Source organism: Aspergillus terreus, genomic scaffold, assembly GCF_000149615.1.
Source record: "Aspergillus terreus NIH2624 scaffold_14 genomic scaffold, whole genome shotgun sequence".
In the NCBI taxonomy this organism is placed as follows: Eukaryota; Fungi; Ascomycota; class Eurotiomycetes; order Eurotiales; family Aspergillaceae; genus Aspergillus; species Aspergillus terreus.
Window position 1 is genome coordinate 521,357 of NT_165937.1, and position 16,557 is coordinate 537,913.

General features: G+C 50.5%; 5 protein-coding genes across 5 annotated transcripts; 2 read left to right on the top strand and 3 right to left on the bottom strand.

Moving 5' to 3' along the window:
• Positions 1-272: 272 nt before the first annotated feature.
• Positions 273-1,525, top strand: ATEG_09196 (5'-methylthioadenosine/S-adenosylhomocysteine nucleosidase family protein; the record flags this gene model as incomplete). The annotated part of the gene is made up of 2 exons (XM_001217817.1): positions 273-1,367; positions 1,421-1,525. 2 exons carry the CDS (start codon positions 273-275, stop codon positions 1,523-1,525), a joined length of 1,200 nt encoding a protein of 399 aa, XP_001217818.1.
• A 1,885-nt stretch (positions 1,526-3,410) lies between these two features.
• On the bottom strand, positions 3,411-5,234 carry ATEG_09197 (sugar porter family MFS transporter; the record flags this gene model as incomplete). The annotated part of the gene is made up of 6 exons (XM_001217818.1): positions 3,411-3,431; positions 3,605-3,720; positions 3,774-3,990; positions 4,038-4,134; positions 4,179-5,114; positions 5,161-5,234. 6 exons carry the CDS (start codon positions 5,232-5,234, stop codon positions 3,411-3,413), a joined length of 1,461 nt encoding a protein of 486 aa, XP_001217819.1.
• Positions 5,235-5,523: 289 nt separating this feature from the next.
• On the bottom strand, positions 5,524-8,297 carry ATEG_09198 (uncharacterized protein; the record flags this gene model as incomplete). Its single annotated transcript, XM_001217819.1, has 6 exons — positions 5,524-5,543; positions 5,575-6,247; positions 6,297-6,669; positions 6,805-7,678; positions 7,733-8,105; positions 8,157-8,297. The coding sequence occupies 6 exons, from the start codon at positions 8,295-8,297 to the stop codon at positions 5,524-5,526; spliced, it is 2,454 nt and encodes an 817-aa protein (XP_001217820.1).
• An 842-nt stretch (positions 8,298-9,139) lies between these two features.
• Positions 9,140-10,656, top strand: ATEG_09199 (uncharacterized protein; the record flags this gene model as incomplete). The annotated part of the gene is made up of 4 exons (XM_001217820.1): positions 9,140-9,319; positions 9,366-9,971; positions 10,019-10,276; positions 10,324-10,656. 4 exons carry the CDS (start codon positions 9,140-9,142, stop codon positions 10,654-10,656), a joined length of 1,377 nt encoding a protein of 458 aa, XP_001217821.1.
• A 3,340-nt stretch (positions 10,657-13,996) lies between these two features.
• On the bottom strand, positions 13,997-15,075 carry ATEG_09200 (alpha/beta fold hydrolase; the record flags this gene model as incomplete). Its single annotated transcript, XM_001217821.1, has 2 exons — positions 13,997-14,845; positions 14,908-15,075. 2 exons carry the CDS (start codon positions 15,073-15,075, stop codon positions 13,997-13,999), a joined length of 1,017 nt encoding a protein of 338 aa, XP_001217822.1.
• Positions 15,076-16,557: the final 1,482 nt, after the last annotated feature.

A 16,557-nucleotide genomic window follows, 5' to 3' on the forward strand; every position in this document is an offset into this window, starting at 1 on the left:
GTAAGCTGGGAACGCAGAGTTTTACACCTTAATTTCACATTCAAATGAGGGGCAAGCGAGGCTGAGGCAGTGCGTATCACCAATCATATGCCAACGCTTCAGGATGCGACGCCGGATTGATCCCTGTCAGCTGAAGGCAGCCAAGGGCTCAGGGCTCTTTTCTCCTTCTTGCTGCCTGATGCGGCTGAGTTCTGAAGCATTGTTCAGACTCGTATACGATATATCAAAACGTGATGCACTCTTAGCTCAGCCTTTTTAACACATCTTTCACTATGCGGGAAGATCAGCCCGTGGATCGATGCGTCTTCGATATTGCACTTATTTGTGCGCTGCGGGAGGAGTCGGACGCAGTGGAGGCAGCATTCGACTGCTTTTTCGAAGACGACGAGCTTCACTACGAGAAGGTCGCAGGAGACCCCAACTCCTATACATTCGGCAAAATCGGCGCTCATCATGTGGTTCTAGCATATACGCCAGGAATGGGGAAAGCCAGCTCTGCCAGCCTGGCTGCCAGTTTTCGTGCAAGCTTTCCTAACATTCGACTTGGCATGGTAGTCGGCATATGTGGTGGAGTGCCTCAACCTGCTGAAAGAGAGAAAGTATTCCTTGGCGATATCATTATCAGTACGGGAGTGGTGCAGCTCGATTTTGGACGACAATATGCGGACCAGTTCGTTCGCAAGGACACCATCCAAGACAACCTGGCGCGTCCTAATTCGGAAATACGCGGGTTCTTGCATCAACTTCAGGGGTGGAAAGCGCGAGGACATCTTCAACAGAATATTTCCAGAAATATTTCCGAGATTTGCGCTAAGGAAGGCTTTGCCAGCTGGGTCCGTCCAACAGCGGTGCATGACAGGCTGTATAGAGCAGACTATGACCACATACACCGGGATCCGAGAATTTGCTCTGTCTGTGCGCAATCTAGCGGAAGCTTGGTGGTCTGTGAAAGAGCACGCATATCCTCATGTGAACAACTTGGGTGCGATCAGTCTCAGCTAATCCAAAGAGAAAAAAGCACTGGCGACACCGCGGCAATCCATTTCGGCCGTATCGCTTCGGGTGACCAGGTTATGAAGTCTGCAGCCGATCGAGATCGAATTGCAAACCAGGAGGACATTGTGGCCTTTGAGATGGAAGGCGCGGGTGTGTGGGATAACTTTCCCACTATCATGGTCAAAGGTGTCTGTGATTATGCAGACGGCCATAAGAACAAGCAATGGCAGAAATATGCCTCTGTCGCGGCAGCAGCGTGTGCGAAGGCTCTGCTGCAGAAATGGCGAGTGACCGAACCCAGTATCACATCACGTAGCTCGACAAGAATGGCTGAAGGACATCGGCCCGAGACTGGTGCCGTCAATGATTTTGTAAGTTGTTTGAGGCCGGTCGTCTCTGCTTGTTGCTGACTAGCTGGATACAGGATAAGGGAGTTGTGTTCAATAATCATGCTCAAGTTGCCAATCAAGGGGTTCAGCAAACTTTCCACGGCAATGTCTCATTCTACCATGGCTCAGAGAGAAAATAACTTGGCTGGGATATAAAACAACGTCATGCTGCGAGGGGACTTTGGGAGGAAGACATAAACATGTCTCCTCATGGCTCTTGCACCTCTCCAGTAGATAGTTATTTAACTTGCCGCTTTTTAGGTAAGGCGCCAGTACTCGAAAAATGGAGTTTTTATCCCTATCTATATGTTGACCACAAAATGCTTATCACTATCACTATCGAACCTTTAGAGAGGCTCCAGGCACAGTAGCCACCAAAGATAATGACTTCCGGGCCATTACCGCCCTCTCTAGAAGCTCAGGACCTGGGAAAGCCCTCCAGAAAGCCGCATATCTCGCTTATATCGAGGGTCTATTGAAGGAAACTAGGGGACATTCAATCCCACGATTGTGAAAGTCTTATTCTTGGAACAATGGGTGCTTGGTGATTCCTCACGAGCCACGATGGATCATATTGAAGCAGGCTAGGCTCTTCAGTGGGCTGCCATAGTAACCCCGGGCAAGGTCATACTTACGTCAGGAAGTGCTAAATCCCCCGTAGGGTCGGCGAATGTATAGTTACCTAGCATTCCAGAAATATGAGTACCCCGGTCTAGATGAATGGTATGATTATCATGTGACAGGCTACCTACGAAGTAGATAGAGACCTTCTTTGAGTGGAGATCTCCCCGCGGGGAATCAGGAGACGAGCCCCAACTGCAGTGTTCCCAAGAAGAAGCTGCGCAAAGGTATATCGCGTAATCGGTCTCTCTTCCCAGACCTTGACGAACAAGGAAACTGCTTTGGGCTTGAAGCGAGCCCAAAATGTTGCAGGGTCGCCAGACGTTGTGCCTGAAGTACCAGTCAAGTGGGCGTAGATGGTTCCTCGTGCTTTCCGGACAGAATGGATCCAAAGCCAACGCCGACCCCACGTAATTGCGTTTCGGCGCTGTTCACTGATGGAATGCCATAATAGCTGACACAGCCGGCAGCGGAAGCGCATGCGTGTGGCTTGATACCGTAGGTCTTCGTACGAGACCTTGAGCTCGTGCCACTTAGCTAGGTGGGTCATCGATAGGCGTTTGGGCCCCATAATCAATTTGGAGCTGTCGGTAAAGCGGTTGCAGCTTTGGCATAGATGATTTGGAAGTCCGCTCGCCTATTAATTGGGTACCACCCCGCAGATCCAAGTTTTCACTCCTGGCTGAACCAGTTAGACGGAAATAGGAATACCTCTGGAAACGCCCATACGAGTAAACCAGAAATACATCGGGAAGATAACTGAAAAGAAGGACTACTCTCACAGAACCAGCCGAACAATCGACAGGTCTGGACGGATGATAAAGTCAGTCAACATAAGGAGGGCCACACCGATGGGATGCCACGGAAAAGAAAGTGCTCTACTCAATGCTAGGCTGATAGTGATGGGAATTGCAATCCGAGCAAGCCAGCTGCCAAATGACACATGAAGCCAGACTTTGTCATGGCAAATGACCATCGTAGATACCCAGCAGATGATGCCAGTAAGTGAGAGCGAATAACATGCCAATAGTGGACATAGGGTAGTGGAGAGTCGCCAGAAACCCGTCAAGGGCGAGTCCTGGCGCCAGCAGTGGGATCAAAAGAACAAGCAGAGTAAGGAGACCGAGGAGGGCTAAAGTTTGTCGAAGATTATCCAATTCTTTTATTTCTTTCCGTAGGTATGCTAGATGAAATAAAACTGCGAGCAGTAAGCTGTCCTGAACAAAGAGCCGGGTCTAATTTTACAGATCTATGTACCGGGTTCTGAGCTCGACACGTGGCAGCGTGCAAGGGTATGCAAATTGGCCCGGACGTTGAGAGCATGGCAGGACTGTGATTGGAAACATTGGTGAGTGCTGCTTGATTCCCTCAGAGGCCATCCCATCTCGATGCATCAATGGACTTTCATTTGAGGGCATATTGCGTCTGGTATACATAAGATGGCTTCATCGATACCAAGAAAGAAATCAAACCACTTCCACATGTTTCACTGTTGCATCTCCCTTTCCCTCCAGTCCCCCTTCAGTTATTCGTCTTGCTTCTGCTTCAACAAACTCTGCAGGCCGCTCTCGCTGCGTCAACGTCGGCTTCCCACATACAATCAATGATCGATTGCGTAGGAATATCTCATCCATGTCTTCAAGAGTACGGCGAGAAGTCTCCGGATACAAGCAAAAGACGACTGGGAAGTACGCCCAGACAATGATTGCGAACACTGTTTCCGTCAGCACTGTATAAATACTCGCAAGGTGAGATGAATCAACATACTCAGGTAAAACCTCCAGTGCAAGTTATCCACCCCAACCTTAGTAAACTGCGTGACGATGAACCCGCCCATCCAATTCGTTGCCGTAGCGGCGGCGGCACCTCGCGTTCGCCAGCCGAGTGAGTTGACTTCAGAGTTGTAAACCCAGGGCACTTTTGCGAAGCTGGTTCCGTAGAAGAAGTAGTAGAGGAAGAACATGGCAGTCGTGACGCGGCCAAGCTATGAACGATTAGACATGACTCGTGTTGAAGAATGGACATAAGTACCAGTTTCTCCCGCGAGACATCACTCTCAGCAGTCTTCAGGCAGATCGCTGCAATCAGATAGCACGATCCCATGGTGACAGACCCGTAAAGCATCATCCTACTCCGTCAGCACGACTCTTAATAAACATCTGGGACACATACTTCCTCCGACCAAACCGGTCAATGATGAGCAAGCAACACATGGCGGCTAAAAGGTAGATCGTGCCATTCACACCGGTCAGTAATCGGCTTTCTTCTTCATCAAGCCCGACGCTCTGCTGAAGTAGCGTGGGTAGATAGTACCCGAGCGCGTTGACCCCCGAGAACTGTTGCATGAACTGTGTCCCACAGGAGAGAAGCAGGCGCCGCAGGGTCTGTGTCTTATCCCGACACCGGAGCACATCAGTAATGGGGACGCGATCCTGGCGCTCCATCTGCAAGACAGACTGGATCGACAGAAACTGCTTGGTCACGTCTGGATCATCGATACCCACATTCGGTCCAGCAAGCCGCGCAATAACCTGCAGTGCTTCATCCGGCCGATCCTGAAGTAACAGCCATCGCGGCGAGTCGGGGACAAACAGCAGGGCGGTCGCAACGACCACAGGGAAGACGAGCTGAAACCCAAGCGGGAATCGCCACTGCAGAGCGCTCCCCTGGAAATACAGACCGTAGTTCATCCAGCTCGCAAGACAGAACGCCGCCGTGTTGGACATCGACCCGACGACGACGAGCTTTCCCCGCGAACGCGGACTAGAGCATTCGGCCTGGTAGACGGGACACGTTGACGAGGTCAACCCCATCCCGAAACCGTTGATGATCCGGCCCACGATCATCTGTGGCAAATGCCATGAGGCGATCTGTAGGACCGCGCCGACAACGTTGCAGGATAGGCCTAGAATAATGGTCTTTTTGCGACCTAGTTTGTCGCCGAATGTAAAAGCACAAAGGGCGCCAAAGAACGCGCCCAAGGAGAAACAGCTAGACGTTATGCCGGAGGTGTTCGCGTTTTTGGTCTCGGGGAAGTGTTTCTTAAAGTCCGCCGAGATGAGGACGCCGGAAAAGACGCCTTGGTCGTAGCCAAACCAGGCCATTGAGCTGGTAGATTATTAGATGGGTAGCTTGTGGATAGGGGCTTACGTACCATGCATTGGCTATAGTGATGAAGGCGAGAAGCCATCTCCCTGAGAGGCGGTTGGAAAGATCGAGACCTTTCATTCTGTATGAGAGGGTTCTTTGCAAGATGGGATGGCTCGTATAATGGGACCTGCAAGAGATCCCAGTCGGTGTGAGGACATCAGGAGATCAGCAGGAAGATGTAGATAAATAGTAGAGTTGAAGATGGGACCCCACGGGGAATCCGGGGAAGTGGGGGGTCATGCCCGTATGTCTGGCGGGGGGAGGCGGCACGCATGGATATCGGGATTTACGAGTCTCGATTCAATATACACTTTAATCCAAAATAGCTGGAATTACTGCGATCCCTTCATCTCCAACGCCTGTGCAACTAAATCACGAACTGTCTCCCTAAACGAGCGATAGGTATAGCCCAACTCACGACTAGCGGTTTTCCCGTCCAAACCGTGGCTTTCATCAATGACCTGATCATCCTGCTGTACGCCATCCTTCAAACCGGGGAACTCTTCAGCAATTATCTCTGCCGCCATCGCATACGAAAACCTCTCCGGAGCGGCAGGAGTATATCGCCTTCCCCCGACTCCCTCAGTGAGCAATGCTCCAACATGCGCAGCCGCCAGGTCACGTACATCAATCCAGAATGGAACGCGCGCAACAGGAAGCGGAGAGCCAATAGCCACCTTCCACAGCATTGCATTGGACTCGTTTAGCCTCTCGACACTAGCAACAGGGTGCACAACCGGTCCGAATGTCATGGGCGGACATAGAGCCACAAGATCAAAGGCGGGTTCCTTCTCACGGACATACTCCCAGGCCGCAAGTTCGGCAAACTTCTTCGACCCGCGGTATGCGACCACCGCGCTGGTCGCTTTGTCAACCGACTCCTCGTATGTCAATGGGTTCCAGTCGGCGCCTGTGTAGGTAAAATACGGCGGTGCTTTGCGGTTGGCGTCCAGTACAGAGGCGAAGGAGGACGTAAGAACGACTCGTTTGACTTTAGGGTTCGCGGAGGCTGCTTCGAGAACAGCTCGGACGCCATTGATGGCGGGACGGACGAGCTCTTTTTCGTTGTCGGTTGTGTCGTAGGTAAATGGCTGTTCTTGTTAGCACAATGAGGACCTGGAATGTTTGAAGTCAACCTACACTAGCGGTATGAATGACCCCATTCACGTCCTTGACAGCTTCGATAAGCCCACCGGGATTCTCAAAATCCTCTATCTGTACAAAGTCGAGGTTGTTCACATGTTGCGGCCGAGCTTCCATCATGGCCTTTCCCTTGGCCAGAGTCCGTGTGGCGCCGCGCACGCGGATGCCCCGTGCAAGCAGAGCATCGACGATGTGGGCGCCGATAAAGCCGGTCGCACCAGTAACTAGAACAAACTTCATATCCATTTGGGGTTGGATACGAGCACCGAGATCATACAAACTGCTAATGCGGGGAAGTGGTGAAGAAGAAGATCGGTTATATACCTGGTCGGAGATGGTCCGACGGGGGGAGGCGGCAACAGCTTCTACACTAGTTCAAATAGTGTCGTCTTCACTAGATGAAAAACCAATATTGATCTGGGGTGCCTGTGAATATCATTGAGGACTCGCACAATATCATGTTTCCTCTGGTCGGTCTTGATAAGGCCAGATTTTATCCATCCACTTCCTCTGTTCATCATCCTCAGCCAAGGATATGGATTCCTTCTTTTGCATGTCACTTGTTTCCTTGAGAACTTCATAATCCTCGGGCTCGACTACTCCATCAACGGGTAGAATTCCTGCGTCTCGGAACTCTTCCATTAATCGCTCAATGTAATCACGGTTCTCCATCTCTTCGCCGTGTAATTCCCTTTCTTGCTGGGTGAAGGATATCGGACAATCGACTGCAGGTGGGACTTCAGACCAATGATCCACCACAGCCATCAATGATGCTCGAAGCCCGAAGACTTCCCTCGATGACCAGGCGCCAGCTGCTGATTTGAGAGGTTCGACGACAGGTGTCTTCCAGGTGTCATTGTGGCATATAGCAGCGTAGTGTCGATGGTTTCGCTTGGCCGTGAGAACCTCATAGTATTTATGGCATAGGGCACTTTCGTACAGCTTGTCTGCTTTAACTTTATCTTGCTCGGATAAGGTTTCATAACCGTCTGGTTTTTCTGGCATAACCCAGCCAAGAGGAAGTGGACTCGTGTGTTGCACCATCCGAGGGATCTTGGCCTGCAGGATAATGGGGGCAACTCTTGTATTCTGCCAGTCGATAATACTAGTGATGGTTTCTGTGTCAAGATCAACATATATATTGTTGAGATGGAGGTCATTGTGCCACAGGGTCGGCCGTAAGAGGTCCGTTGAGTCAGAGTCGCAGGCCGTGATGTGTGGAGCAACCAGCAGGTACTTTTCAATGAGATTAACGTACTCTGTCGGCATCTCACAGTCAATATTACTCCGGTAATAGTTCATGCGAGGATGTGCATGCTGCCTTGCCCATGTTCGCTCATTCTCCCCAATACTTGTGGCGTAATCAGAGATATTCCGCCCTATTCGAGCCTATCAGTCGGGAGTAATGCGTGGAATTGAGCCCCTGCACATACAAGAGCCTCGATATAAATCCATCTGATCTCTTTTATCGGACCAGAAAACGGGATTTACCACAGGACCAATGCAGAAATCACCCTGTCCGTCCCTGTCGAGTGATACCGAGTCTTTGGAATATGCATTTGGTAGATCCCTTCTGTAGTATATGCATCCGTGCTGGGGGAACAACACAGATGCGAGTTTCACCTCTATATCCACAATCTGCTCTATGAACCTGTGCTTGGATGGGTTGGAAAGTCCGTACCAGACGTCACCCAGGGCGGTTCCCTTTGCCTTTTCCATGATGATGTATTCACTCCCTACTGGGTTCGAGGGGTCGCAATTCCAGCTCAGCACCTGCGGGACAGGGAGGCCTATAACGTCTCGTGCCTTTGAATGTCAGCATGGATACTTTCCAAAAGGGATTCATTCCTCACTCACATAATCCATCGTTGCAACTTCGCTGGCGGTAGTCAGAACATTCGGTCCTGCGTTGGGATTGGGTAGCTTTGCTACAACGTCGGTTTCATCATTGAGTGTAAGGAGGAAAGCCTTGTTGTATTGGCCCTCTCGATATTTCATGATGCGGGCGCCTCGGAATATCATTAGACGAGCGATATGCGGAGGAAGGGGTGTAATACATGCGACCGCCTCCTTGCCAATTGACCGGCTTCCACGGGAGAGAAGCTCCTGGATATTAAATCGTCGATATCGCTTCAAGACCTCAGCCTTGTCATTTGATCTACTTCTGGTTAATAGGAAGGGACAGGGTGTACAGATCAGACATACAGCCATCGCTTAGTAGTATATCGGTACAGTTCATCCTCCGTTGCTTCCCTCACTGCAGTAAGAGAGTATCAGCATGACATTCAGAGGTAGGTGTTATGTTAAGTTCGTCACATTTTCCATCCTTCTGCTGCAAACATAACTGTGGCGTCCTGAGTGTCTGGGAGTCATCACTGAGGGATCTTATTCCTCGGCAACAATTCCTAAATATTGCGCCTGAGTGGCATTTTTTGTAGGCTGTCAATCGAATATACGATGCTTGGCTGTGCATTTCAGCCCTCCACTGTCACAACAGTCCAGTGTTTGAACTGCCTTGTAAGTAGTGTGATAGATCCCTAGTAGGGTAAGGCATAAGGGGGATGCATCCTAACCACAATAGGCAATCTGCTGCCACTTTGTTATTGTGGGGTGGCAGTCACTATAGCCAATCAGGTTGATGCGCGGAAGAGCGGCAGCGATGCCGCATTGCGGGGAAATCTAGATAGTATACTTGTTTAAGGATGTAGATAAGCAGACATGAGGGGCAGTTGGAGGAATCTTCGGCTAGGAATGGAAATCACATAAAGAGCTGTTTGGTCGGAATTTGTCAAAACCTAAGTTCGACCTTCCTATCCACAAACCGAGCTCTGAGACACAAAATGGGCTCCCTCCCAATCACTGAACACGACGTTACCATTACATCCTTCGATGTTACTGACCTGCGGTTTCCGACGAGTCTAGATGGAGTGGGATCTGACGCTATGCATGTTGGAACAAATGGGTCACATCCATATGTCCGACTGAAGACGAACCATGGCGATTTAACCGGAGAGGGAATCGTGAGTAACCTGATCCTTAACAGAACGCCACCCTAATGTGTCACAGGCATTTAGTAACGGACGGGGAAGCGAGCTCATCTGCCTAGCACTCGACATCTTCGCACGGCGCGTCGTCGGAAGAACAATGCATGAACTGACCCGGAATATGGGCAAGACATGGAGGTACATGGTATCCGACTCGCAATACCGGTGGTTAGGCCCCGAAAAGAGCGTGACGCATCTGGCTGTTGCGGGCGTGATGAATGCAGTGTGGGATCTATGGGGCAAGATCCTCCGCAAGCCGGTATGGATGATCGTCTGTGACATGACCCCAGAGCAAATTGTCCAGTGCATCGACTTCCGCTATATCACGGATGCCATCACTCCAGAGGAGAGTATTGAGATGCTCCGAAAGACTCAACAGGGAAAAGCAGCGCGGATGCAAGAAGCCTTGGAGAGCCGTGCGGTGCCGGCCTACACTACCTCCCCTGGGTGGCTGGCGTTTTCGGGTGACCGTATGCGAGAGGTCTTGGATGAGACTATCGCAGAGGGGTTCACCGTTTTCAAATTCAAGGTCGGTACGAGTGTCGCCGCGGACCGTGAGAGACTCTCTGCCGTGAGAGAAATCCTGGGGTACGATGAGAAATACCAGATCATGATCGACGCGAACCAGGTACGTCATGTCTGTCCGTAACACAGGATTAATGCTAATCAGCCCAGGTGTGGAGTGTTCCAGAAGCGATCGAGTATATGAAACAGCTGGTCGAGTTTAAGCCGGTCTTTATTGAAGAGCCAACAAACCCGGACGATGTACTCGGTCACGCGACGATACGAAAGGCACTCAAGCCGTATGGTGTGGGCGTTGCCACTGGAGAGGCTGCCCAGAACCGCGTCACCTTCAAGCAACTCCTACAAGCCGAAGCGACGGATGTCTGTCAGATTGATGCCGTTAGGCTCGGCAGCGTGAATGAGTGTTTGGTAAGTGGACCGAAACCATCGTGCGTTTCCTAGCTGACAATCCCTAGGCCGTTATGCTTATGGCACTGAAATTCAACGTGCCCTGCGTGCCACATAATGGGGCCATGGGTCTGACTGAACTCACCTCCCATCTCAGTATAATCGATTATGTCGCTATCAGTGGGAGAAAGTCAATGCTCGAGTATGCTGACAGTCATCGGGAGAGTCTGCGCCACCCCTCCAAGATCGAAAACGCGCTCTATGTCACACCAATGGAGCCTGGATACTCGATTGGTTACACTGAGGAAGCTCTGGAACGCTATACATATCCCACAGGTAGCTTTTGGAGCAGCGATATCGGCCAGCAGATAATCGCTCAGCCCACAGGCGGAGAACTATAGCTGTACCACGCCAATTTCCGGGGCCAAAAACCAATGACATTCATATCTCATACACGCGAAAGTAGCCTTCTCTTCCTTTGCATATCCTCTAATATCGATAACACTGCATCAAGACTCGAAAATGCCCAGGGTCGAATGTTGTTGATAACAGTAGTCTGAAGTTCGTCGATATCTGGTACAAAGTCTCTCAAATCGCGACACAATGAGGCTAGCGTAAGAATAATGATTGCACCAAGAGATCTGGGTCAGGTTAGTATTTGCGACATGTTGTATGGAAAGTATTTTTGGGTCATACGATAAGGAAAATGTCCAAGTGTACTGACTCGGCCTGGCTAGGACGTGCGTAGTGTGGTATATGTAGTATCGGCAACTCTCAATGCAAAGCACAGCCTTTTCAAGCATGGAAGCAGGGGCACGTTCCGAGTCATGGATCACGATAGACAGTAAGAATGGCCTGAAGATAATGTGTCTTGTGGCAAAATAACGGATTCGCAGAATCGATTGTCGGTTGGTAATATCCGTAGTGTCGACTTCAAGATCCGGTCGAAATGTTTCTGGGATCGAAGAATACCACAATTCCAATTGTGAGAGCAGCTCATTGCAAATTGCGTCCATGGATGACACCTCCTGAATGGAGAAGTCATCCATTGCCGGTAGCATAGTTGTCGATTGGGAGATTGAACTTTTCCTTCTAGGGTATAAAGTGTTATGTATGCGATTAAGGAGCCTCCTGATAGATATCTCAGCTAGATAGTAGGTAGACTCTGCGAGTCCGAGATTGTTACAGCTGGGGAGGCTGATGTTATCGGTCAACTCCTGTAGTCCGCTGCGTGGGAGCTCAAGCTCGGCGACTCGGTCACACTCTATGAGAAAGCACGACCAGAATAAACGAAGGATGTGGTCACCCTGTTCAGGATGGTTCGATATATTGCCCAGATTGTCAACTCTACTTGCGTCAGAATTGTCAGCAACTACATGAATAAACTTACCCGGACCGATTCATTTGTAATATGGTGGATGCAGAATGCATCAAACGCCAGCTTTGGAGTGGTCGCACGATGTAGGCAAAATAAACGCTGGCCAGAACAAGGGCCTGAGATAGCAGTATACTTGACGGGAAAGACCAGGCAGACAGAGAGATCAGAGTCGGCATGGCGTGTTGCATATACTGCGTACCCGGGGGGGAATCCTGAAAAGTATTCAGGGGTTGGGGGTGCCCGTCGGCTGCAGCACCCAGGGCCCAGGACGGACCATGCAATAGAATAGACTCAAGGCTGTCGTCAGGGCCAGTTTGCACAAATTTTATCATATATTTTCTCGAACTCTTGACGGTCCAAATATTGGGTGATTGGGGTGAACAAGGGAGAAGAAAACTGACACCAAAGTCATCGTCTCGTTCAATTTCAAAGCGGGGATTGGTGGAGACCATTGGTCCAAGGAGAGTTGGGGTGGAAGTGGGCATCTCGATTCCAGCATGAAGAACAGGTCTGTAGGGTATTCCCCGACTAATGACTTCACAGGCGGCAGAGTCAATAGAAAAGTCGACGATGTCTTGTGTTTGACAGGGATGGTGAGAGGTGGTAAGATCGACAAGTCGGAGTGCCGGGATGGCCGAGGGTGTGTCTGAATGTCCTCGACTGGGGAGTGTTGACGCGTTGGAGAAGTTTGGTCGTGAACAGAAAACGAAGGAGCTCGATTTCCGGAAGACAGTGCTGTTATGCGCTCCGACTGGCTCTGGAGGAGGGCTTCAATGTCCCGGAGGCGATTCAGGATTTCCCGACTTCCCCCGGTGGAGTCGATTCTAGTCCGATGGTTAGGATCGCTTTCTTTGGTACAGAAGCAATCCTTGCATACCTCTGTGAGGGGCCATCATCATATTGGCATTGCACTTCCAACTCGATACAGTTGGAACAAGACGGCTTCTGGGCGTCACATCGTCTCTTTCTAGATACGAGTTAGCAGTCTCAGTGACAAGTCATATGAGGCTGGTACTCACCGGCTGCGACAAAAATTACAGGCTAGTGGTGCTCGTTTCCGCGTAAAGCTCATGTTTCCAAATGTGAAGAGAGTTGCTGAGGTTAGGTTGGTGGCCAATACCGAGTTGTAGACACGATCAGGTGACCATCCCGTTGTTCGTAACCCTACCTATTAAGGTAGTTGGTAGTAGACAATTGCTTTGAGCAGTGATGGTTACATAGATTCTCCTTCCATTCGAGGATGCTCTTGGCCAGCTCAGATGCAGAAATCCCGAAATATATGAATGAAGATCACAGACCACATGGGAAGGAGTATGACACCGTGATATATATCACCACTCGAACAACCCTCTTGATTCACCACCCTAAGATTGGCAATGACTCTTAATAAGGCCAAGCATAATAGGACATGATGAAAAGAATTATCAGAACCTCCAAGATATGCCCCTTCACCCTTCTTGGCCTCCAGCCTTCTCGGAACGGCAATCGTTCCTCTCCAAAGATCGCCTCAATGTATTCAACAGGCATTCCAGAAAACAGACCTTTGCCAAAGATGCATTGCATGGCTGCCACCTCTGCACATCCAACATAGTGTTTCCGTCGAGGAAAATCCAGTTGCGGATTATCCTGTTTCTACTCTTTGAACCGTATCCTGCGATAGCGTCCCCATTGTGGGATCCATAACCCCCCCTGCTGCCGGGTATAGTTCACCAATTGCCTGTACAAATCCAGGTCGAGGTGGCTATAGTCCCCTAAAGCACGATCTTCCCGTGTAAGAGAGACATCGTGCTCGATTGAGTGTCGGCGGCCGACTTTGTCAAGGCTTAGCACTGGTTCTCCTGCCTCATTGATGTCGGTAGAGTCACGAAGCCCGCCGCGAGCGGTGCCTGGGGGTGCATTATCGGGGTCGTCGCAATGAACCATGAATGAGAGGCTGACAAGGCCGGTCGCTACGTCTATGCCAGCGCCTAGGTATTGCAGAGCGGATTTGAGCTCCGCCTTGGTGATGTTGCGGCCGTCCCGGGCGATGAGCCCGTGGTTCGCCAGGGAGTTCATTATCGGGCATGGACAGCGCAAGTCGTTCGCACCGGGAGGACGAAACTCCCCTCGCTCGAGTCGAGGTGCTTTCTCTGACGCCATGGTGCTGTTTTGCTGGAGAGGGGTTGTTTTCGGATCTCTGCAAGTCCAACCGGTTATATACCTACGGGACATTGAGTTTGAGCGAGAGTCATGACTTACTTTGTGGCGGGCTTATTACACGGAGAGTTGATAGTAGATCTAGTTTTACAAAACTTACAAGGCTACGGCATAGACGACCGTGGGTGCATGCAGGCTACAGTGTAGCCTTTCATCAAAAGATAACCTCACGCGCTCAGACCGATACACTTCTGTACAAAGCTCTCCATCAGCCGATTCATGTCCTCTTCCTCCTCCCACGGTATCATGTGCCCTGTGCCCTCATAGACCTTCCACAAGATATCGTCACCCAGCGCCTCCTTGATAAGTTCACCATGGCGGAACGTCAGCATCCGATCCTCTGTGCCATGCAGTACCGCAATGCGCTCCCTGCCAACGGCATCTCCCAAGGCCTTCAACTGCTCCGGAGACTTAGAATGGAAGTAACACGCAACAACCTGCATCATGAACCCCTTCTTCGTGAACCCCTCTGTGTCCATACGCTTGCGCAGCTGTCCCGCCGCAAACCTATCCCGACGAGTCGGGAAGTTTTTCTCCGGATCATCGAATTCGGTATCGGGCTGGTCTAGGAAGCCATCGCCGAAGAGCGTGTGCGCCATCCGCTCCAGCTCGATATCAATGTGTTTCGGGATGAACATGGCCGCGCGCTCACGCAGATTCTCTAGGAACGGCCCCGTGCGCACCAGGCGCGGCGCCGTACAGCACAGCGTCAAGCTAGCCAGCCGCTCAGGAATCAGCATGGCTAGCTCTTGCGAGATCATCCCGCCCATGCTGGCACCAAACACATGAAGGGAACGCGTTGGGGCCGCGGACGGGTCGATCCACCCGATCGAGGTGAGCAGATCGACGACGTCGCGCGCCATCTCCGAAGTCGAATACAAGCAGACTGGTTTGTCGGAGAGACCGACTCCGCGATTGTCGAAGACCAGATTAGTGTATTGGTCTCCGAGTTGGTGACCGAAGTATTTGGTCTGACGCTTCCAGTCCTTATGCGAGGCGTTGAGACCCATGATCCACTTGAAAGGGAGAGTTTAGCCAGGAATACTAGCTGTTCTCCATTCAGTCATCCGGAACTTACGATAATCTTCACAGGCCCAGTGCCATGGGTCTCATAGTACAAGTTGAATGGACCCCCGCGTCGGTTGTGCGCCACTGAGCAGGTCCCGGATGTCGTGGGTGGGAGACTCCAGTCTACTGAGTCAAAGGCCGGATGGGCCACCACCTCCGCAGCTGTCAATGGAGCCATGCTGAAAGCTTGCTGAATGAAAAGATGACGGATGGATTTGGTCCCGGAACAGACGGAGAAGTGGTGACTTGGTGTTGCCTGGAAAGGAAAGACGTCACGTGTACCCACATGTTCGGATCATCCCGAGGTAGATTCTTGATTAGTAGTTCTCTGCATACATTTGGTAGATTTTACAATTATGTGCACTTCTTCTCTATTGACATAGATTTTGGGCAAGTAGATAACTAGTTTTTGTCCAAAGAAAGAGAACAGGCAGAACAGTCCGTAAGAAGTCCATTGTTGGATACTACGCTAGTATCCTCAGCAGTAACTACTAGGAGTACTACCATTCACGCAGGATATATACAAAGCTGCTCGCCATCAGTCTAATAGGGTTAGTAGGATAAGTATAAAGATCGAATTAGCTGGAGAGGTGTGTTGGTGATACAAAATATATTATACCTAGGTAGAGACATCTATTACTTAGGAAACTATAAAAAGAGACCCAACACCTTAGATAGCGAAGGGGGTACCATGATACTAAAAAAGATTCCTTGAGAATGAGGATGGAAGGCAAGAGTTGTGGCATGATTGTGCTGTTTGTAGAGGCGCACGAATTTCTGAGACTCTACAGTATATGGAAGGGAGGTTAAGTAGAAAGAATGTATACTTCGGTGTAGCACACTCGGTACCTTCCCGCACGGTTCTCCTGAGCTACTGTTTCTGTGTCGAGCAATGACATACACGATACTGACCACCTAGGTAAACCCCGTGTCAATCCATATTTGGGGAGACTTATTGATGTACAAGCGAGTGTTGTATAGAGCCCACGCGGGCCAGAAACGCCATTGATTGGCCAACTGCCACTGACCAATCCGCAGTCTAGACGGGGCAATGCACATCAACAGTCTTTTTACCTCTTCATGGATGGCTTCAACTCCTTCCGTCCAGAGTAGATCCATGATATACCACCGTCCTTGCTGCACCTGTGGTTTCCGTCTGTTGGGGATTTTCTTCTCCTCCCTCTGACCTACTTTCACCTTCAGGTGCACCAAAATGGGTAAACCCACGCCTTCATTGCTATCACACAGGCTATGGGATGAGAAATGATGGCCAGCCCTCCAACTACTCTTGTGGAACGCCATGGCTGCACATTCACATCCCTATGTCAAGACTTTGACTGGTCACGCCCAATGCTGGTTGGTTCTGGTTCTCCATCCACATGCATTCACCATCTTCAGAAATGATCCCCAGTTGGGCTTTCTCCATTGTACCGTCTCGCGCGGGTTGTCCTGAGATCTGCATACACGATACCCGTGCTAGGAGTAAAGGGTCCATCCTTTGAAGACTCTCTACCCGTCTGAGCGCCATGGCCTGAGGATCCTGGGAAGTGTGCTTTGGATCAAGTGATGGAGACGATCTCTTAGCAAACGAGCCAACCTTTCAATCTTGGACTCGTTTGGCTCGCGCCTCCACGGTCTATCGAATTGTACTACCATGATG